Below are 24,140 nucleotides of genomic sequence, written 5' to 3' on the forward strand. Positions count from 1 at the left end.
AGTGAGTCTAATACTCCGGGACGGAGGGAGTAAAACATAAGCACAGCGGAAGGAGTTGTAACCGTATGGTCATATGTATGAAGACACATGCCACGAAAATCCTACAAAAGAGATGAGACGACCACCAACTCCACTCAGCCACCAGTTCATCACTTGCTCAACCTCCACATTTAGAAATACATGCAGGGCTGAGTACGGGGTACTCAGTGAACACATTGTCGAAAGATACACAGATAAGAAAAAGTTATTATCATGCCATCACAGTAACACACGGGGGTTTTTCTTAAAGGCCCGAGCTTACTAAGTTCATTTTCATAAAGTTCGCTTGATCAAGCTAAGTTCATTCCATCAATCCGCCATATCTGATAGTTCATTGTGTGTCGGGAAGGTGGCCACCTTCCACGATCACATTGACCGGTCAACCCTTACGATGACTCACGGTCCATTCCTTTGTGTACACTAACTCGAATAGGATCTTGGTCCTATTGGAGCCGAATTCGTTTCATTCATTCATTCATTTGGCATCGCCAAGCAGATAGGCATCATAAAACAAATAATTTATGGCACGATAACATTTGAAAAAAAATAAGTGCGATTTTATCAAACAAAAATCATTTCATATATTTGATAACTTTATCCACACTTAATGTATTGGATATAAAGCCCACCTCAAAGCTTCCAAGTAAAACTCTACAAAAGCTCGACCTTGAGTAATCAAACTCCGCGAACACGCCCTTCTTGAAAGAGTATAATGATTTAAATTAGTTTTTATGAACATACATAAGGTGCATGACATGAAATGATCCTACATGTAGTATGCGTCCTACGTTCGGGGTTCGATCAAGATAACTTCATTCCACTTAAAAAGTGGATCTCTATTTCATAAGAGACCTTAAAATTTATTACTTGGGAGATGGTTCATTTAGCTCCTACATTCTTAACTTCAAGAAATTAATTAAGTAAGGAGGGCAAGATATTAATTAATCATAAGATTAATTATTTAAAAGCTTCAAACATTTCAAGAAATATTAATCCAAAATTAAGAGGTTCATTTTATTACTTATGCTTCAAAGCCCAAAATTCTCATTTCCTCTAAATTCTCGGCCCATAATAGAATAAATAAGAGACCATCTTACTAAATTAATTACTTGGCCCAAAGGGGAGGCCCAATACCCAAATAAATTAGAAAACCCTATACACTCCACCAATCCAGAAGAAAAGATAAAAAAAAAAGAGAGAGGCGCCTCCTTCTCCCAACCTCTCTCTCTCGGTCTCTCTCTCTCCCTCGGCCACGAACCACCACCTCCACCGTCGCCGTCGGGCCGCTGCTGCTGTCGCTGGTGGGCCGCTGCCGCCGTCGCCGCTGGGTACACGGCGGTCTCATCGCCGTCGACCGAGAGAGGTAGGAATTCCCCCATTTCTCCTTCTTTCTCTTCTTCTTTATTTTCTTAAATTGAAGGCTTAGGACTAACAATTAAGTCTTGAAATGTGAAGATTTGGATAGATCGTGAAAAGGTGGTCAAAAGAGATTAATTTCGTCACGAATCGCCGGACAGCCGCCGGAATGCTGCCGGAAAGTCGCCGGACTACTGTCGCCGCTGCCGGGCAGAATCTCCGGAATCCGGCAGCTTCTTCACTCACGAGGTAAGCTTTCCAAGATCGCTATTATTGTAAGATGTGGTTGTCTAAGAACTTGGACATTTCTTAAATGATTTCATGTCTTGGCTTTCATTAGTTGATGCAAAAATCTATTCTAAAAAGATCATATGCATGATTGCTATGGAGAACCATTAAGGGGAAAAGCATACAAAAATAATATGGTGTTAATATGTAAATTTCCTAATGTTCATGCTTGGATGATTATGAAAATGGCTATGTAGCAAGAATAGTTATTAGTAGAATTACCTTGAGAAAATGAAGAGAAGAATGATAGTGAGTAGGAAAATGGACTCCTCTTCTTCAAACACTTATATGCATCCTCATTTTGATAGAATTTTGTTTAGAGAATTTTTATGGTTGAACAAAAGGATCAAGAGGGGAGATGGAGTGGTATTTATAGAGAAAATGGGTGCATGGGAATGCTTGGTCATAAACTTGATTCAAGGAGGAAATGTATTGTCCAAAGGGTAGGGACTTTTTGCCAAATGAGGCAAGTTGTCTTGTCAAACATCTCTTTTTCCTAAAATGGCAAGAATATTATGTCTCGTCACTTAAAAAGACGTGAGCCGTCAATTGGAAAACGTGAGCCGCCGTTTGATTTGCGTGTTTGATGTGATTTGATTTCGTCGATCGTCTCGTCTTGATTTAACACGCTTCTTATCCATTCGTGTAGGTATCGGGATTCAAGGCGTGACTATTGAGCAAGATCCGAAGGGCATGGAGAGTATTTTATTTTTAATTAATCTTTACTTAAACGTTGAACTCGTGTACGGACTTTTATTTGAAACTCGGTCTTCACAAACGGACTTTTATTAGAGCAAACATTTATATTGAATATTACTATTTTTGTTCACTACTCAAAATATACTCCACAACGATTAGTCATAACGAGAAGTAAAAAAAAAATATTTAGACGCGAAACTTATATATATATAGATCGATGTTCTAAGTCTTGGGGTAATAAAAGTCGGGGTGTTACACTCTTCTTATTTTACCTCACTTTGGTGATTGCAAAATAAACATAATATAATCAGAATATATACTGATTAATTTCTTAACCTGATTTTCACTTGATTTGATTATAAACTTTTGTTATTTTACCTCACTCATGTAGGAAATTATTTATCATCATATATTCAAGATTACATAATTGAATATAAATAAAGCAAGATCTTCGAACAACATGTATTTCACGTAAACCATAAGCATAATAGGATCGAGATATACCTTGGCGATCCATAGCGGAAGCGATTGAGGAAGGAAGTGACGATTTTCTTGAACCTTTCCCGGCGTAGTGGCGCAACTCCAAGGATTTATTTCTCTCTATTTCCCTCGTTTATGTGTTCTCTTAATGTGTGTGATTTGATGGGATCACCACACTTGTATTTATAGGCAGAGAGAGGACAAACCCTAATTATCAAACCCTAAAAGCCCTTTCCATCAAAGAGGCCCAAATTAATTAGTAAATATGTTTCTTATTGACCAAGAATATAATCTTCCGTCTATTAATATTACTAATTGATCACAATCAATTCTAATCAAATCGTAATAATATATACACATTTTTGTTTACTTGATGGCCAAGGGAATGAATATTCATTCCATAAAAAGATTATATAATCAATCTTTTTCAATCATTGGCAATCAATCGTACCATATATATATATGAACATATATTCTCTTTGGAGAAATATAACATGATTATTTAATTAATTGATATGTGACAATAATTAATTGATAGTCAATTAATTAGGGTAAAATGTGTCTTATACCAAATAATGTACTTCCTCCGTCCCGCTTTAGGAGTCTCGGTTGATCAATTTTGGGCATCCCGCTTTAGGAGTCTCGGTTGAGATAAATTAATAAAAAAATGCCTACAAAGTTTTGAAAGTGTTAAAAGTGGGTCCCAACATCCACTACAACTAATAAATAAATATTAAAAGTGGGTCTCAATATCCACTACAACTAATAAAAAACTGTTAAAAGTGGGTGGTCCCAACATCCACTACAACATTTATTTATTGGACACTCAATTAAAAGTGGGTCCCAACATTTACTACAATATTTATTTATTACACACTCAAATACTTTTTTCTTAAAACATGTGTCCGACTCAACCGGGACTCCTAAAGCGGGACGGAGGGAGTATTATACTAAAATCCAATTCTATTTAGGATTCCGTCACATATGTGAGACACAAAACTTACATTCTCCCACTTGGCGAACATGTGGGACACAAAGCTTTCGATTATTCAATTATGTAATCTTGAATATATGATGATAAATAATGTCCTACATGTGGTATCACGTAAACCATAAGCATAATAGGATCGAGATATACCTTTGCGATCCAGAGCGGAAGCGATTGAGGAAGGAGGAGACGATTTCCTTGAACCTTTTCCGGCGTAGTGGCGCAACTCCAAGGATTTATTTCTCTCTCTTTCCCTGGTTTATGTGTTCTCTTAATGTGTGTGATTTGATGGGATCACCACACTTGTATTTATAGGCAGAGAGAGGACAAACCCTAATTATCAAACCCTAAAAGCCCTTTCCATCAAAGAGGCCCAAAATAATTAGTAAATATGTTTCTTATTGACCAAGAATATAATCTTCCGTCTATTAATATTACTAATTGATCACAATCAATTCTAATCAAATCTTAATAATATATACACATGTTTCTTTACTTGATGGCCAAGGGAATGAATATTCATTCCATAAAAAGATTATATAATCAATCTTTTTCAATCATTGGCAATCAATCGTACCATATATATATATGAACATATATTCTCTTTGGAGAAATATAACATGATTATTTAATTAATTGATATGTGACAATAATTAATTGATAGTCAATTAATTAGGGTAAAATGTGTCTTATACCAAATAATGTATTATACTAAAATCTAATTCTATTTAGAATTCTGTCACATATGTGAGACACAAAACTTACAGCAGAAACTGAACAAGCTCTTGTGAACTAGAGGAGGCGAGAACAAAGCTTCGACAATGAGAAAGTAGAGAAAGATATGGAATGCTAATGCGGCGAATTGGTGAGTAGAAAGATGGAATGAGTATCCTATTCATAGCCTATAGGTGTATTCATTGGCGGACCCACGTTGGGGCATGGGAGTCCCTTGGAACCCCCACCCATTTTCGTTATTACTATCACATATATATAGTATTGATACATCAATTAACAAATAAAGTAACTTTGTAGTGCAGATGGTCATTAAAAAATCTATATTCTTTTATTTTATTGTTGATACTAGTATACTTTAATTTATATTGCTCATTTTAAAATTATTTATCTTTTAGCTCTGTACTGTCCATGTCGTGCCTTTTTTTGGATCATTGACACTAAAAATATGCAACAATTGATAATATTAATTTGGACCATCAGCATTAAAATCATATGCATCCGCCGTAGGGTGTATTCCACTATATTGGGGGATCCTCAATAGTACAAAAATATGTAACTTAATACGTATATATAATTGCTTCAATTTGATAGGTTGGCTTCTTCCATCTCTTATTCAGTCTCTTCATATTACCTGCGTCACACAAATATTATTACCAAAGTACCAATTATTATACGTACATACTCCCTCTGTCCACAAATAAGACTCCTGTTTTTCTATTTAGTCCGTCAACGAATAGAAGTCCCGGTTCACTTTTACCATAAATGGTACTAGAGTCTCACTTCCACCTAACTCATTTCACTCACATTTTATTTAAAACTAATATATACAAGTGAGATTCATATTCCATTAACTTTTTTCTACCCACTTTTCTTAACATTTCTTAAAACTCGTGTCGTCATTGAATGAGACTCCTAATGGCGGACGGAGGGGGTATTCTGCATGCATGGAATCGAGAATTCATGCAAGGAAAAAACTAAGAACATGCTTCAATTGTGTCATAAAACACTAAATAAAAACCAAAATTGCACTGCACGTGAGTAAGCTTTGTTGGAACAAATTATTTCTAAAGTACTTCAACACCACAAGAATCCAATTCCAAGATTTTAGGTTAATTGAATGGGAAATAAGTGTATTCTTGGGGAGGGGGTTTCCAGAAAAAGGCCCTTTTTGGAATTCAATGAATCTTATTTATGAATACTATAAATAAAAAAAGTATGTGCATGGTCATGACATGAAGGCCTACTTGCCTTAGTGTCCATGAGCACAAATTATTAATAACAGCATACTAGTTTTTTTATCTAATTATTTACATACAAAATCAATTACTTATGTTCACTATCACCAACCAAGTTCATTAATTATCAATGATGGAGAAAATGCCAATTTCACTTTACTCTATCTATCAATGTGGTCAAATAAGAGACACACAAAACATACTGATAACACAAAATACGAGACTGATTATAGATACCTTAAACCCGTTCATCTTGTGGTTCGATAGTTTGGGAATGGGACTTTCCCACTCTCAATGTATTTGATATCCTCAACAAGGATGTCATAATGCCTCTTCACCTCCTCTGGCGTCCGACCCCCAATGGCCCGGGCAACGTTAACCCAACGGTCAGAGGTATCTTGGTCATAAATGGCCAAAGCCTTCTCGAAGGCCTTGTTTTCTTGGGCAGACCATTTGCTGCTATTGCCCGAGTGCGAGATTGAGGTCGAGGCCATTTTGTTTAGGAATGGACAAGTGATGAATTCAAAAAAAATTGGCAATACAAAGAAGCAAGAAAACAAAGAGGTCAAGTGGTAATCTTTTTGCTGAGAGAGTGGGAAATGGTATGGAGCTTTTTATAAGCTTCATATGGTAAGGGGGTGGGATGAGGTGGGTTGGTGTGTTGATACAGCTGGCCTATAAACTTGGAAATGTTGAAGAATTTAAGTGATTTGTCTAGCTAATAACCACAAATGAAGCAAGACACAAGACCATCATAACCTTTAAGAATATGCATATATTGTAAGAGAATATATAATGTCATCCCTCCTCTTAATTGATTACACCTTTTTTGTGCCTAGCTTTGATCACAAATTATGGATAGCATCTTCTTACATCAAGTGTAATAATGTGGCTTCACATACTTATTATTTCAAGAAAAATGTTATACAAAATGTGAATTCTTACACCATCATGCATGGGTCTTAATTTGTTTGTTTATTTGCATTGTACTCACTTCCCACCAGGCAAAATACAAAATCAAATTATATGGTACATTGACAGCAAACTTTGCCAAGACAAACATCACATATCTTCAAGCTTTAAAAGAGTGAAAGAAGAGTGGGCTTATCTAAAACATTGTGAGGGTCTAAAACCATACCAACTATTGCAAGAGTTTCTTAAAATGGAATGTACTTGCATGCAATTTGTTTCTCAAAAACTAGTGTAGAATTGATCATAGATGAATTATGAGGCATTCATTTCACTTTATGTTCTTGAATTTTTCATTTCTAGAAATCCAGCAAAGTTCGGTACAATGATTGTAATAGTTTTGTAGTGTGAACATGGCATCGAAAATTTCCATATTTTTTCGACATAATAAAATAAATAATCTTATCTCCATTTTAGTGCAGAAAAAGATCTGTGATGTTTGGACTGCCAGGCCTTGGAGGGGCCTCAATTTCTTCCAAAATGTTGATACATTTTGTAGTGTTGAATATATTCATTCTACCACCTTATAGAGCCATAGAGATAATAAAATTAGATTTTGGAGGTTAGTAGCAGCCCAAAGCCGCAATGTTAATTTAGAAATAATTTTTCATTAGCCGAGATAAACATGGATAGAAAATTAAGAGTAGAAACATGATTTATTTTTTGTGTCTAATTAAGTGTTACTTATTAAGGAACATTGTGTTGAATGATTTGTTTGTTTATAGCATTATATTGAGGTATGGAATGACTTGGAAGTTATAGCAATTGATCCTTATTTAGAGGAAAGGAAACACATTAAATTTCATTCTACTTTTTTTATAGTATGTGATATTCTTGATGTGCAACAGAATCAACTGTATACGTATTTACTCCAAACTACTATAAGCATCTCTCTCTCTCTCTCTCTCTCTCTCTCTCTCTCTCTGTGTGGAATATTGCAAAAGGTACGTGTAAGATAAGATGTTTTTTGGGTGTCTATGGACCAAGATGGGTTTTGTTTTCTTTCTCTGGTTGTAATAACTAACAAATCCCAAAATTTGTTTATGAATAATTACAAACAATTTTGAAGTACCAAGCAATTAAATCTTGATTTTGAATGTCCTTGATCTTATTTATATATCCACGTTTAAAATGTGCTCACATATAACAAGGCTTCAAGAAATTGAATATGCATTACACACACTAATCATAAACTAATGCTGCTACACCGAAAGTGCAGGTTGAAAATAATGCTACTTGAAAAAAGAATATTCAACAAAGTGCAACCCTTTCTCTCTCATTAAATCTCGAGAATCCACACAACATTAATCCCCTAACAAGAAACGTCTGTTAATTAAGATTTGACTAATATTTTGGTTGCCTTATTATTGCATAATGATCAAAACAATCTACTACTAACTTATGGAGAACTACTATATATGCATGATCATGTCGAAAAAAATCAACATCTCATCATAAGAGAGAATCAGAAAATTATAGTACATATTTGGAAAACTTTGACCGCAAACAGCAATCGTTCATTTCTTGCTAATTTATGTTGTTGAGAGGGGAATATTACCAGTTGCTACAAATTAAATATGCGATAGGAATTTGGGGCTATCACCAATGATTATATGAAAGTTACTTTTGCGTATTGACAGGAAAAGGAATCTATAAAAAGGTGAACTTTCACAAGAATTTGTAGATACAACATTAACTACGTCTTACAAATTCCATTTTTTCAAAAGTTATTGCAACATGTGTGCATGCATATATACTGAATTTGAATCTGGCTATCACTCTCCAGAATTTCGTAGGATGGTCCAATTTTTTTCAACTTGTAAGAATCTCATTAAGGTCCTTTGTTTTTATATTTTTAATCTAGAGAAAATATCTTAGATTATTCAGTCAGAATTCTTAATTAAATAAAGCTATACGGAATGTACTCGTAATTAAACTTGTTGAATTTTGAAGATGAAGAAAACCTTATGGGGTTTATGAAATTAAAACAAGTCTTGTATACGATGATTGGAATTGGATGTTGAAAATTGGTGAAAAGATGATTTTAATAGGAGATTAGTTAAGTAGCTAGAAAAGAAGGAATGAGATTCGAAATGGCAAAACTTTAAAGGAAGGTTGGTGTCGTGGAAGCTTAATTTCGTTTCAATTAATGAATATTCATAGGTTGCGATATGTTTGCTAGTGTCCAATAATAAAATTGATATGATACGATTGGAATAGTCGTGTGTACCACAAGAAAGAATATGACGACAGAGTTTTGGTCCATATTCACCAACAAATTAATTAGTCTCTCGTTCCACGAGAATATACACTTTTAGTTTGATACGAATTTTAATACATAAAATGAAAAAGGGAGACATAAGTATTCCCTCCGTTTCACTATAGTTGAATCATTTTTCCATTTCAGAAAGTTTTTTCATAGTTGAGTCATTTTCATATATAATAACTTTTTTTTTTCTTTTTTACTTTACTCTCTCTTACTTTATTCTCTCTACTTTTTCCTCTCTCTTACTTTTTTATCTATTTATTTAACACACTCAACATCCCTTTCTTAGACTCCGTGCCCAAAAGCTCTGCCTCAACTATAGTGAAACGGAGAGAGTAAGTAGTGTATTGTTGGTGGAAAATGAATCTCACCACATTTTTTTTTATTGAAAAAAAGGCTCAAACCACCAAAAGCGATGAGCAAAAAGTTTCAACCCAACCAAAAAACAGACAATAAAATCACCAAACTAGAACAAACCCAAAGCCAACAAGCAAAGACACAAAAGAAACGAACACCAAAACCACGACCAACATACCTCCTGTCACCATATTAATAAAATAAAATAAAATAAAAATAAGTTTCCAAAATTAGAAAAGTCATGCTCTTGTGAGATGACTTCAGTAGTTTTTCAGGCTGAGTTGAAAACCTTTTAAATGTTATTTGGTCAAATTTAACGAATTCAAGTTAAAGTTTTGTCGCTACATCTTCTTGCATCTGCCGTGTGATGGCCGTCGTGAGTGGTCTTCCCATACCCTTCAGCGGGACTGTTATTTCTCTTTCTCAAATTTCAAACTCTAATACTAGTTGTTATGAAATAAACACATATAATCATGAATAATAAAAAAATCAACGCATGAATAATTTACTCAGTTCAATAAAATATAAGTATATCTATATCCATGCGAGCTTTGGTGGATAACACTTATTATACTAATACAACTTCCCTCACTCATCCGACGTGGGATGAGTTTGTAACCCAACATGCTATAATATATAACAAATTATTACTCATGACTCTTCATATCTCTATAACTCCTCAACCCCCAAACTAAAAGATTGGAGTTATACTTGTCAAATACTCCATATAATAGGCTAATCTATAGCTAGTCCGACCCAACTTAGCTCAGACCCATTGTAAATGAGTTAGATTAGGTTGAAGTGAATTTTAAAGTGTTTTTATATAAATTGATATACGCAAAAATAAAAAAACAAACAAAGTGTGCATTATTAGCTCAGTTGATTAAAGCTAATTACTCAATCTGGGCTTTTGTGAGCCGTGAATGGCCTGGACTAGGCTGCTGAACAGACTAGGGAACCAAAATTACAATAGGGAGTCAAAATTAAAAAGAATATCACAAAAAAGACTATATATGTTGAAAATGTGGCTCTAGTGAAAACGAGTCATTCAATTTCAACTTTACAAAATTGCATATTCCCCCAACTTGGCCACTCCCTAAACCTCTCTATATAAGAAGCTTGCATGCAACCAATTTACCACCATCCCACATTTCACATTTCACTTCCTCTTCTTTTTTAATTTGAGGCCAACCATTACACTTTTTAAGTGTTTTTTTGGTGCTCAAATTAATTAAATAAATAATTTAATGGCGTCGAGTTCACTAAGCTCACACCGGTCCGGTACATGGACCCAACAAGAGAACAAGCTATTTGAGAAGGCATTGGCCCGGTTCGACACTGAAACTCCTGACCGGTGGCAAAACGTGGCCCGGGCCGTTGGAGGCGGGAAATCGGCTGAGGAGGTGAAGCGCCACTATGAGATTCTGATAGAGGATCTCTGCCGCATCGAATCCGGCTTTGTTCCCATTCCCAAGTATAAGAAATCCTCCAATTGATGAAGAGAAAGAGGTATTATATATACTAATGTCATTGTTAGATATTTTCTTTCCGCTTTTTAAATGTATCCAATTTTGTATATACTCACATGTTTTGTTATGGATGCATGTGTCATACTATATGTCAATCTTAGATATTTTCATTCCACTTTTTAAATGTGTTCAATTTTTAATACAAATCTTTTGAAAAAAAAAAAAACAAGCCAAAATATTTAAAATGTATCAGAATGAAAACCATGTCATTTTTAATGGGACTGTATATTTTTGTATATTAACATAATACTATATTTTAAGTTACCATTCATATTGCCTTATATAACTGCATTTTTATACCGTTACATGTTAACATGGGATGTGCATTTACGTATGATTTAATTGTAATAACTAATTTATTTTTTTTATTTTTGTTGGATTTTTGCAGGCTTCTAAAGATGTGAAGGGGCAATGAGTTATTAACGCAGGAATCGCGTTTTGTTTTGTTTTGTTTAGTAATGGAGCGCAGCAAGCATGCTAATTTTTAATTGTAATATTCACGCTTCTCAAATAATAGAGTACTACTACTTCTTTACTTCTATGGTGGATTTTAGCGCAAGGTATTCGGTCGGTTGGTCTCGGTTCAGTTCGGTTCCTAACCGAACAAGATATAAGTAAAAAAAATAAAAATAATTATATAAACATGAAATTAATCGGTTCTCTCGGTTCTAACCGATCGGAATCGAACCGAAGCGAACCGATAACCGATCGATGCCTTGCTACCGGAACCGAACCGAATCGGTTAACCGAGATTCAACATTTTCGGTAAAGTCATCGGTTAACCGACTAACCGATGACCGAAAACATTGCGCTAGTGGATTTGATTGTCTTACTTTTTTATAGTACAAACTTGTACGAATATTCGATATATAAATTACTCTTAATTGTTACTACAAAAATATAAATAATTGGTATATCAAAAAAATTATTCTATTACAAAAAAATAGGTAGAGTATATACATAAACAAAAATCAAATCTAATAACAAAATTTCCAAACGAAAGGGTTAATTTTAAGACGACGACGAATCATGCATGTAGTATATTTTGTTCATCAAATTTGTAAATATATTCAAATTTCTTCATTGATGTTCCTCTAATTTTTAAAAATTCCTTGTGTATACTTTTGCCCCTCCTATACTGAGATTCTGGCTCCGGCCCTGGATCAGACCACCCTACAATTGCAAGGTTTCATTTTCTTAATTCCTAAACACTAAACCAATGCCTTTGATGCTTAACCAATTTACTACCACCTATTTTGTTTAAGTTTATATCAAACTGCAATGGATAAATAAGAGCATCCAAAATGGGGCCGAGAATGCGACGGACGATGCATCCTCTGCCCCTTAGTCCGACACTGCAGCACCACGGACTATACACACATTATCGTCTGCGGAGGATGCATCATCCGCGGACTATGACACTGAGGATGCATCCTCCGGCCTATCCTCCGCTCTATCCTCCGCCCCATTGCAGGGGTGCGGAGGATAGGCCGGAGGATGCACACATTTTTTTTTTTTTTTTTTTTTGTATTTTCTTCTATATATATCACCATTTTTTTTACTTCATTTCACACCTTTCACTCCACTCTCTTCTCCATCTCAATTCCACTCTCTTCCCCATCTCAATTTCTCTCTAAATTCAATAATGAATTCCAAAGATTTTCATATTTGCAAGCATAAAATATAAAAAAATAAAAAATAAATATTGATAATAGGATTACCTTTAATTTGTGGTGTTTTTATATTTTTATTCTTGCTAATTGATATATTTACATACATAAAAAATAGGATTAATGAATTTTCGTAGTATTTAAATATTCAAATAATAAATAAAATGCTTAGGGCAAACTATAGGTGAAAGTGACGGAGGATAGTATGTTGATGTGACGGAGCATAGGGTGAGGCTTAGGGCGTCGCATCCTCTGCCCCAACCTAAGACATTTACGCAGCATTTCAAATTTAATTTAATTCAGTAGCCATAGCATTTCAAATTTAATTTAATTCAGTAGGATGGCTAAAAATCATCCAATTTTCTTCTTCTTAACACTGTATAATTAAGCTCTACATTTTGGATTTGTTATTGCCTTATTGGGCTGCTTAAATTGCATAAAATCGGCCGCTTCAGAGTACTCATCTAGACCATTTCTCAAAACATCATTTTCCCACTTCTTAGTTGTACATTTTATCTTGGCTGTCAATGTTATTCACTCTTTGACAGCATAAGCTCTAAACATGTTCATTATTAGTAGTAGTATTATAAGTAATAATAATTATTATTATTGTACCTATTCTTCTTCTTACTATATTATAGAAAATCCCTTGTGATTTTTGAGCTTTTATGAAATAATACGATAAAGCAAGCCTAGTTTTTATGAATCAAATGAAACTGAAACTCTTTATGGTGAATTGATGACTTGTATAGTCGTGGAATAAATATTCCAGACTACTCCCTCCCTCCCGCTTAAGATGATACGTTTTCCTTTTTAGTTTGTCCCAACTAAGATGACACATTTCCTTTTATGGAAACATTCTCTTTCCAATTAATACACGCAACCACTTTTTTTCACTCCTATTAAAATATCCATCTTTCTTTATCTCTCTACTTTAATACTTGCTCCCATCTTTTCTCTCTCCAATTAAATACTTTAACCAATAACTCTTAAAATCCCGTGCCGGCTAAGAAATGTGTCATCTTAGCCGGGACGGAGAGAGTAGTATACTATTTATAATATATCTATAAATATGAATGATATCAAATGCAAACTCTAAATATTATACAAACTCCAAACTATGATCTGGATTGTTAGAAAATGTCAACAGATGACAAAATAGTAGCAACAGAAAATGTCAACACAGTGTCAACGGTTGATGTTGTATTGATATTGTGTTGACATTTTCTGTTGCTACTATTTTATCATTTGTTGATATTTTTAAGGGTCCAGATCATAGTTTGGAGTTTGTACAATATATGAGTATGCATTTTATTACTGCCCTCTATCAATAATTATAGAGAAACAAAATAAAACTAATTGTCTTTATCAAATTTCTATATTCTTAATCAATCTTATCTTAATTTGAACCCAATTAAGCCACACTCAACAAATATAAGGGAGTGTTCAATCCTAATAAATCCAAGAAATGAATTATGTCCAAACATTGAGTACTATGGCGCACATATTTAAATCTCTGCACCTTTGTTTAGTTAGCTAGTTTTGAGATGAATTATGGGCCGAACAGTATCCACTTTTTAGGTTTTTGAACCAATTTTCAAAGTGGAAGGATGGAATTAGCCCCTTCAAAAATTCACCAAAACTCAGCATGAGTAAGAGGAGGATGAGGTGGAAAGCTAAGGATGACTTTGGAATTTCAGCATCAATTCTTGGTTGAGTTTTCAATGCAGATAGCGAGTCTTAGCCTTTTCAAATGAATTTGCCTCTTGCGTGAACAGCGCATGCTTTGTATCAAAATTTGGTCTCAAAGAATTAATTCGAATACAGCAAACAGGGAGAAATGATAAAATTAATTTAACCCCATTTCTTCAAAAGTGATCACGCTCAAATAATCTAAATATGGCTAACCCCAAAAATCAATATCTAATTCTCACTTTAAAAAAGAATGTAATAAATTTCTGTATCTGCAATAATGGGAATTTTTATATTATTGGACCCAAAAACGGGTAGGACCAAATTGGAGTGGGTATAGACTCACTAATGCAGGGATCCTAAAAGGTGAAATAAATTTAGGAATATTTCTATTATGGCCCAATAATGAGTGAAGAGCTTTTCTCCAAAGCGAATCAATCATTCATCAAATATCTACGCTTTCGACTTCCAAAACCAACTTTATTTCATGAATTTTTCGTCATCTCGAATTTTGTTTGAGATTTAACCCTTTAATGCAACACTGCATCTCATTTATTAGATGAAAATATGAAAGATCGAGATTGAAGAAAATTGTTTTTTATAATTTTATCGAAACATCATATGAGTAAAATAGGTTAAATTATATAAACCCAATATTTACAGGTTGTTGATCGGATCGCTGTTATTTCACTATTACTAAATAGAAAATCCCTTTTATCATAGCATTAAATTTATATATCATCTTAATATTGAGTATATCTCATCAAATGCAAGTATTTCAACTTCATATCTCTATATTCCTACAAGATTGGAACACCTAATTGCAAAAGGGAATCAAAAGTAATGAAAAAGAATATGATATATATGTTGAAAATATTGGTACACGTACAAACACCCTCACCGTGTGGTTATACTTCAAACGACTCACTCATTTTCAACTTTTCCCAATTGCATATTCCCCAACTTGGCCAAACCCCCACCCCACCCACCTTCACCTTTGTACTAGTATATAAGAAGCTTGCATGCAAGCAAATTACCATCATCCCACAATTCAAATCCACATCTATTTTCTTTCTTGATTTTAATTTGGGGCCAAATATTACACTTTTTTAGTGTTTTTTTGTCGATCAATGGCATCCGGTTCACTAAGCGCTCACCGGTCCAGTTCATGGACGCAACAAGAGAACAAGCTTTTCGAGAAGGCGTTGGCCCGGTTCGACACTGAAACTCCGGACCGGTGGCAGAACGTGGCCCGGGCCGTGGGTGGTGGGAAATCGGCGGAGGAGGTGAAGCGCCACTACGAGATTCTCATAGAGGATCTTTGCCGCATCGATTCCGGCTACGTTCCCATTCCCAAGTATAAGAAAAACTCCAATTGAATAAGGTACTATTATACATTTACTTTCAGTCAAATAATATAAGGATTGCTATTTATTACTACTATTTTATGGAAAAGGAATTTAAGATACATGTTTCGTCGTTGTGTCATAAATCATAATTTTACATTTCACTCATTTCCGTTAATCATTAGTATTATTTTTCTTATATAGAAGAGTAGAAATATATATTGTGTGAGGCCATGAGGGTATGTGAGTAATAAAAATGTTTCTATTAAAAACAAGCCAAAATATTCGGAATCTACTGGAATGAAAGCATGTCTTTTTCAGTGGGACAGTTACTATTAATTCAAATAGCCTTAATTAAATGCATTTTTTGGATCTCGTTACATATAACATAAGATGTATATTTGCGTATGATTTTATTATAATAATAGTAGTAAGTAATAAACTAATTTTGTTGTATTTTGACAGGCTACTCAACCTTCTAAAGATGTGACGGGGAACCTGAGTTATTAATATTATAGAGCTTTTGCAGTGAATTAAGAAAGAATGTATTTTAGTAGGATGATTATCTTAAGTAGTATAAATTGGCAGCAAGCATGCTAATTTTTAATTGTAATTTTCACGAATTTCAAATAATTTATATAGTACGGCTCTACTTATATGATGGGTTTGATCATCTTTCTTTTTTATACAAACTTGTACGAATATTGGACATATAAATTACTACAAGAATACAAATAAATGGTAACATGAATACGACGGGTCAAAAGAGTACTATAAGAAATCCTCCAATTGAATAAGATCAATGAAAAGGTGTTTCTATTATTTGCATTCAAATCAAATTAGCATTGCTATCATGCTATATATTCACTTTTTACATTTACAATGTTTAAGTAATTTAAATTGGCAGCAAGCTTGCTAATTTTTAATTGTATTTTTCATAGTGCGGCTCTGCTTATATTATATGTTGCTGGTGGATTTGGTCGTCTTACGTTTTGATATAATAAAACGTGTAAGAATATTCGATGTATTATCACTACTCTAAATTGTCACTACAGAAAATTGCAAATATTAAATGGTAACATTGTACGAGTACTAGAATTAGAATCGGAATCTCTCGATTAAATAGTAGCATTGTCAATAAATTTATCGCCGACAAAAATATATATTGGCAATACGTGTCAAAACAATATTAGAGCATCTCCAATGGAAAAGCTAAATAGAAAGTTCAAATCTTATAACTACCGCCATATTTACATTCTTTTTAAGAAAAATTATTCTCCAAAGAAAAAGGTATTTGAAAAGGTATTTACCGTTTCCCATTTTGAAGAACTTAAATAAAAAATTAATGTTATGGTTATTGGATCATTGGAGTTATTTTGCTCCCGTTGACGTCACATTCTTTTGATTTATTTTGTGTCTTTATTTATTTTTGAGAAAGACGTTTTTTCCATATGATGTTCATTAATTCTTTAAAAAATTATGGCGATTGTACTTATTGTACCTTTCATTTATCTCATTTTCTAGTGGCTTTTTCTTCAATTTCTAAATAAACTAATGTTTGAATATTAAAAATGTCCACGCCAATTTGCTTTATGCGCGTCATTTTGTCAATGTTATTAACCATCAAGCTATATACTATAACAATATTTCATACGACGTCCGAATGCGTTGGTTTATGCACATCATTTTGCCAGTATATAAAAATATCGCATTATTTTCAACGTCCAAATACTTGATTTGATTGAGAGACATGACAAAAAAAATCGAGCCTTTCTCTTGGCTTTGGAATCTCTACATCTGAAAGGGAAAATTATCATAAAAAATATAGTTGTACTCATAAATTTTGGTCAAATTTATGGTTAATGTCACACTTTAAAAATGTAGATTATTATAGCTTTGATATTTCTTTAATCATCATATTCATATTGATTTAGATTTGGAGGAAAAAATTGTATGATTTGGAAGCCAATAAATTTTAGTCTATTCATATACTTTACTAGTATTATTTTTCATACTAAAATTAATGGCTTTGGTGAGTAATATACAAATATCTAAAACCATTATGGATTCTGACTTCCATGTAATATACATTTCCCTCTAAATGCTAAATGATAGTACAATTAAAAAATAATTAAAATTATTATATAATTTATCATTATTGATGTGGGATTGACTAAAATTGATCAAACTTTGTGATTTTTCTAACAATTTATCCTTTTTAAGCTATTTTTTTTACTTCGTTAAGCAATGTTATTTTTATTCCTTAAAAATATATACTGTGTTATTTTTCCCTTATTGACATAAAGTGAATAGATAAATCAAATAATATTACAATATTTTCTCTCACTACTTTCTAATTATAGTACTCCATTATTTAGTGTATATTCATCATGTACACATTGTCGAGTGATTATGTTAATGGATAGTATAAAACAGAATACGCACTCACACAAACGTATATACCTCAGACCCCAATGATGAATTTTCTATTTTCCTTCATAGGTGTTTTCAAGAATTAATAAAATAAAACCATCTAACCAAAAAGAAAAAAAAAATAGGAATACTATTTCCAACAAATTAAAATATTCTATATTTAGATTAGATCGTTATACTATTTTTTATCTCACAAATTATATTTAATTAGCAATATTATGAACATGCACCGCACTGATCGATATAATAATACTAGCAAGTAGTACATTTTATTGTAAATTTTTCCTTCAAAAATACCATCGGTACATAGTTTGATAATGCCACGTCACATACAATATTTATTTATAGGGACAACTTTCGTCCAACATGAGCGAATCACCATCTAATACTGTATGATTCTTAAATAGTACTCCTACAAAAAAAATAAAACTAAATACGTATATATAATTGCTTCAATTAGATAGGTTGCCTTCTTCCATCTTTTATTTAATCTCTTCATATTAATTACCTGCATCACAACATATAATACCCATTATTCCCAAAAATTACAAAAATCAAATAACAAAGGAGATTTGAAGTGTAAACTATATTCTGCATGCATGGAATATTAGAGAATTCATGCAAATTGCAAAGGCAAACAATAAAGAACGTGCTCAAATTGTGGTTAAAACACTAAATAGAAAACAAAATTGCACGTGACAATGCTATATTATATTATTTCTAAGTACTTCAACACCACTAGAATACAACTGCAGGATTTTAGATTAATTGAATGGGAACTACATGTATAAGTACATGCATGAAGCTGGCCTACCTGTCTTAGTGTCCACGAGCACAAATTATTAATAACAACATAGTTTTTTGTCTAATTATTTACATACAAATTCAATTACTTATGTTCACTATCACCAACCAAGTTCATTAATTACCAATGATGGAGAAATTGCCACATTTCACTCTACTATCTACCAATGTGGTCAGATAAGAGACACACAAACATACTGATAACATAAAACACGAGACTGATTATAGATACCTTAAAAATTTGTTTATCTCGTGGTCCGGTAGTTTGGGAATGGGACTTTCCCACTCTCAATGTATTTGATATCCTCAACAAGGATGTCATAATGCCTCTTCACCTCCTCTGGTGTCCGGCCCCCAATGGCTCGGGCAACGTTGGCCCAACGGTCAGGGGTATCTTTGTCATAAACGGCCAAAGCCCTCTCGAAGGCCTTGTTTTCTTGGGCAGACCATTTGCTGCTGCTGCCCGAGTGAGAGATCGAGGTCGATGCCATTTTGTTTATGAATGGAAAACAAAAAAAAAATGGTAATAGGGAGAAACAAGAAAACAAAGAGGCTAATGAGGTCAAGTGTAGAAGTGAGGAAGTGGGAAATGGTATGGTGCTTATTTATAAGCTTCATATGGTTAGGGGGTGGGGTGGGGTGTTGATACAGCTGGACTATAAACTTGGAAAATCTTGAAGAATTTAAGTGATTTGTCTAGTTAAGAACCACAATTGAAGCAAGACAAAGGACTATTACAACCTTTCAAGAATCTGCATATATAAAATGTCATCCCACCTCTTTGTTAATTAATCACGCCTTCTTTTGCACCTAGATTTGATCACAAATTATGGGGAGCATCTCAAGTGCAAGAATGTGGCTTCACATACTTAATTCAAGAAAAGTGTGAAATCTGTACATGTTAAACTGCTAATTCAGCTGATTAATTGGTTTGTTTACTTCCCACTTGGCAAAAATATCTACACCCCAAAACGAAAAACAAGAAAAATACAAAATCAAATTATATGGTAGACAGACAGCAAAATTTGTCAAGACAGACATCACAAGAGTGGGCTTATCTAAAACATTGTGAGGGTCTAAAACCATACAAACTAGTACAAGAGTTTCATCAAAATGGAATGTACTTGACTGCAATTTGTTTCTCAAAAATTAGTGCAGAAATTGATCATATTTGAATTATTGATCACTTTATTTTCTTGAATTTTTCTCTGCTTTCTATGTCGTCGACTAACAAGCTGGCTCCAAGAAATCCGTAGGCGTATTAGCCAAGTTCAGTACAATGATTGTGTTAGTTTTGTAGGGTGAACAAGGCATGTCGACATAATAAAATTAATAATCTTATCTCCGATTTCAACACAAAAAAAGATCTGTCCATGCATTTGTTTGATTCAATTGTGCCTTGGAGGGGCCTCAATTGCTTCCCAAAATCTTCCAAAACATTGGTAGAGTTTGTTGTGTTGAATATATTCTACAACCTTATACAGCCATAGAGATTATAAAAATCAGAATTTGGAGGTTTGTAGAAGCACCTGCAATCTCTGGCTATATCTAAGTCACCACCGTTCGTTTTTTTCTTTTAGAAATATCTGCTGTGAAAAATTGGTGAATCTTAGCAGAGATAAACAAGGATAGAAAAGAGTAGAAACATGATTTGTTTTTTGTCTCTAATTAGGTGTTATTTATGAACATTGTGTTAAGTGTTTTGCTTGTTTATAGCATTATATTGAGGTATATATGGAATGACTTGGAAGTTATAGTAATTAATCATTGTTTAGTGGAAACATACTTAGTAAATTTACTTATATATCTCCATCATAATATACACATACAAGAAACTCTCTTTTATGGAATATTGCAAAAGCCAAAAGGTACGCGGAAGATAAGGGTTTTTTTCGGTCTCTATGGACCAAGTTGGATTTTGTTTTATTGGTATCTAACAAAGCCCAAAATCTTGTTAATGGATTATTACAAATAATAATTAAATACCAAGCAATTAAATGAGAGAGAATCAGAAAATTACATATTTGGCAAACTTTGGCAGCATAAAGCAATTGTTCATTTCTTGCTAATTTATGTTGTTGAGAGGGAATATTACAAGTTGCAAATATGCGATAGGAATTTGGGGCTATCACCAATCATAGGCTAATCGACAATGATTATATGATAGTTACATATGCGTATTGAGAGGCAAAGGAATCTTTCAAAAGGTGAACTTTCACCAAAATTTGTAGATACAATCTTAACTACGTCTCACAAATTCCATTTTTTTTGTATAAAAATTGTTACAACATGTTTGAATCTGGCTGTCACGCTCGGGAATTTTGTAGGATGGTCCATATTCTTTCAACTTGTAATTAGAATCTCATTAGGGGCCTTATTTTAATTTTTTAGTGAAACTATTGTGGATTATTCAGATCGGAATTCTTAATTAAATCAAGCTATTTTCGGAATGCACTTTAATTAAACTTGTTGAATTTTGAAGGTGAAAAATCGGTTTGTGAAATTGAAGCTAGTCGTCCCCGATTAATTGTCACTCTTTGACCGGGCACGGGATTTAAGAAATGTAAAAAAAAGTTGGTTGAAAAAGTTAGTAGAATGCGGGACCCATTTTTTATATTAGTTTTATAATAAAATGTGAGTTAGTGGAATGTATGACCTACTTACCATTTATGGTAAAAAAAATGAAATGTGACAATTATTGATGGATGGACCGAAATGAAAAGGTGTGACAATTAATCGGGGACCTAGTGAGTATACGACTATTGGAATTGAAGGTTGAAAATTGTATTAATTGGTGAAAAAGATATTTTTGATGGAATGAGATTCGATATGGCAAACTTTATAGGGAGGTTGGTGTCGTGGAAGCTTAATTTCGTTTCAATAAATGAATATTCATAGATTGAGATATGTGGCTAGTGACAAATAATAAATTTGATACGATATGATTGGAATAGTCGTGTGTACCACAAGAGAGAATATGAGGCAAGAGTTTTGGCCCAGAATAACCTAAGATAATTAGCAATAGCATCATTGTGAATAATTTTTTAATTCGGAAGCTAAATAGGACAAAAAATGAGAATAACTTGAAATGTACTCCTTATTTTTCAGGAAAAAAAAAAAGTTAGTTCTTATATACAAAGGGATATAATATTCATAATTGAAATATGCAGTTTTCCTTTTTTTTTATGGTTCAATATATTAAATTAAAAAACGAAGAAAGTGGGGAAAGATGTTACATGAGGGTTGGGCCCTCTTCGGAACACTAACACACACACACACACTGAAGCATGATAGCTTGGTGCGGGAAAGCCATGGACATGCCCATAGTCTGCTAGACTACGCCTTAATTCCTAACTTAAGCAAAGCTATACATCACGGTATTGGCTTATACAATTGAATTGTGCGGTTTTCGTGTTTATACAATTGGTTACTTATGAGAGATTTTTAGAGCTTGCGTATTTGATTGCAGTTTTTGGATTGCTCAGAATTTATGGGCTGTGCTTTAAGGTTTTCCTCATGTCACCAACAAGTACTACAAATTTCTGTTATATTCGAAATTAAATTTGGAAATTTACATAATTCAAAATTCAAATCCATGTGATATTAGGTTCCTATCTCAAAAAATATCACATGTGTGAGTCGGGCTTCGCCAATGGAATAATTTTATCTCCCGAAAAAATGAATGTATTAATAATTTTAACCTCAAGTATTCCTTCTATTATGAAATAAACCTTTCATCACGAATATAAAAAAAATGAACACACATTGACTGAAACAATATAAATATACCTTTGGTGGTGATTTCAAGCCAGGAATTTTACTATATAACTTTCTAATGCAAATTACACAGATAATTACAAATACAAATATAAAACTGATGAATATGTGACATTTTTCACAAACATGAAATACTCGCAATGGTCAACTTCAACATATTTTCAAATAGTAAACTTTTTTAGCATACACTATTTTCATTCTTTCTCACTTACATGGCCAAGATGAAGTGTAATAAATCGGCAATATTTGCTCCACTTACAAGATCAAAGCAAAAAACAATTATTGGAGTTAGTTGTGATATAGTACAATGTACTTTCATTCCTACCTCTAAGAGTATCATAACTTTATTGGTAATCTTCACGGATCTATTGGACGTCACTATCATCATGTTTCTTTTTTTCACGATATCCAATGGCTCATCACTAGCAAGATATACCTTCCCAAGAATCGTTAGAAACATAAGTATTCATTATGCCAATATTGCTGCATGAATGGCACAACACTCTAGACAGACTAGTTACACTCAAGATCAGCACTAGATCTATCCTCATCAGACATGGTAGTAGTATTTGTTATCTTTTTGGCTTTCTAACCCTTGTTCTTCTATTTCTAGGGTGGCCACTTTTAAGGTGCACATACTCCCCACAATTCCATAACTTAACCAAATCTTTATCCTTTTTTTTCAAAAGCCAAAATAAGATCCATCAAACTTTACAAAAACTTTCCATCGATCCCTGTTGTGTTTTCTCACCATCGAACCATAGGTTATTGATATTTGTTGATAGGAAATAATCACAAATATAAAATAGATAACCACATAAATTTTTTATAAAGTTCGATATGATGTGTATCAATGAATGATGCAATATCATGCAAAGAATTACATTATGTAACTTTTTTATGCAAATTAAAATGAGAGAACAACTCTGTATTTCGGCGATATATAGAGTTCTAATCCTAGTTACATTAGGAAACAAATCCTAAGAAATACTCTTTGTCCTAGTCTAAGTGAGGCAATTTTATTTTGGCACAAGAATTTAAGTAATGTATAGTTGATTAAAGTGAGAAAAAAAAAATAAAGTAGAGTAAGAGAGAGAAAAGCGTTAATTATTATCAAAAAGGAAATGTCCACTTAGCATATCACGTCTCAAAAAGGAATACGTGTTACTTAAGCTGCTTGGAAATGCTTATAATACACATACATACACATAAAATCATGGACTAGTTTATTTCCTTTCAAGCTCCATACTCAACAAATGTATAAACCCAATATCGTCAGAAACATAGTTTACCTCTAAGTCAAAATCGTTGGATAAATGAAACGATGCTCTAAAATCCAACACCTATGATTTCATGGGGCTACTCATTCTAAAACCAACGCTCCACTATCGTCATGACTCATGAGACATGGTATTGTTTGTTGTCTATTTCTCTTTTTGATCACTAATCTTACATATCTTTGGTGTCTCACGTAGAC

At 33.3% G+C, this 24,140-nt stretch overlaps 1 protein-coding gene, 1 long non-coding RNA gene and 3 pseudogenes across 6 annotated transcripts; 3 read left to right on the forward strand and 2 right to left on the reverse strand.

Annotated features, from left to right (window-relative positions):
• Nucleotides 1–1,252: 1,252 nt before the first annotated feature.
• LOC125191686 (uncharacterized) lies at nucleotides 1,253–2,489 on the forward strand. 2 transcript variants are annotated; one of them, XR_016130387.1, is made up of 3 exons: nucleotides 1,253–1,402; nucleotides 1,495–1,644; nucleotides 2,333–2,489. It is a non-coding gene; the product is annotated as an uncharacterized LOC125191686 (long non-coding RNA). The 2 variants fall into 2 exon arrangements; XR_007171205.2 differs by having other exon boundaries at nucleotides 1,505–1,644.
• Nucleotides 2,490–5,029: 2,540 nt separating this feature from the next.
• LOC125186318 (transcription factor RADIALIS pseudogene) lies at nucleotides 5,030–6,423 on the reverse strand (annotated as a pseudogene). Its single transcript, XR_016130386.1, has 2 exons — nucleotides 6,058–6,423; nucleotides 5,030–5,216 (listed from the first exon to the last, which is right to left on the reverse strand). The product of XR_016130386.1 is annotated as a transcription factor RADIALIS pseudogene (transcript).
• A 4,122-nt stretch (nucleotides 6,424–10,545) lies between these two features.
• LOC125186316 (protein RADIALIS-like 5 pseudogene) lies at nucleotides 10,546–11,476 on the forward strand (annotated as a pseudogene). Its single transcript, XR_016130396.1, has 2 exons — nucleotides 10,546–10,921; nucleotides 11,330–11,476. The product of XR_016130396.1 is annotated as a protein RADIALIS-like 5 pseudogene (transcript).
• Nucleotides 11,477–15,347: 3,871 nt separating this feature from the next.
• LOC125190590 (protein RADIALIS-like 3 pseudogene) lies at nucleotides 15,348–16,305 on the forward strand (annotated as a pseudogene). The gene is made up of 2 exons (XR_016130855.1): nucleotides 15,348–15,687; nucleotides 16,115–16,305. The product of XR_016130855.1 is annotated as a protein RADIALIS-like 3 pseudogene (transcript).
• A 2,024-nt stretch (nucleotides 16,306–18,329) lies between these two features.
• Nucleotides 18,330–19,448, reverse strand: LOC125190729 (transcription factor RADIALIS-like). The gene is made up of 2 exons (XM_048088105.2): nucleotides 19,119–19,448; nucleotides 18,330–18,590 (listed from the first exon to the last, which is right to left on the reverse strand). The coding sequence occupies exon 1, from the start codon at nucleotides 19,375–19,377 to the stop codon at nucleotides 19,132–19,134; it is 246 nt and encodes an 81-aa protein (XP_047944062.1). The 5' UTR covers nucleotides 19,378–19,448; the 3' UTR covers nucleotides 18,330–18,590; nucleotides 19,119–19,131.
• Nucleotides 19,449–24,140: the final 4,692 nt, after the last annotated feature.

This window comes from Salvia hispanica, chromosome 5 (assembly GCF_029641045.1).
Source record: "Salvia hispanica isolate PSC_SH4W2 chromosome 5, Shi_PSC_v1, whole genome shotgun sequence".
Taxonomy (NCBI): domain Eukaryota; kingdom Viridiplantae; phylum Streptophyta; class Magnoliopsida; order Lamiales; family Lamiaceae; genus Salvia; species Salvia hispanica.

Excerpts from the sequence above, each read along its gene's own strand:
- LOC125190729 (XM_048088105.2), bottom strand. The coding sequence starts at position 19,377 with ATGGCATCGACCTCGATCTCTCACTCGGGCAGCAGCAGCAAATGGTCT.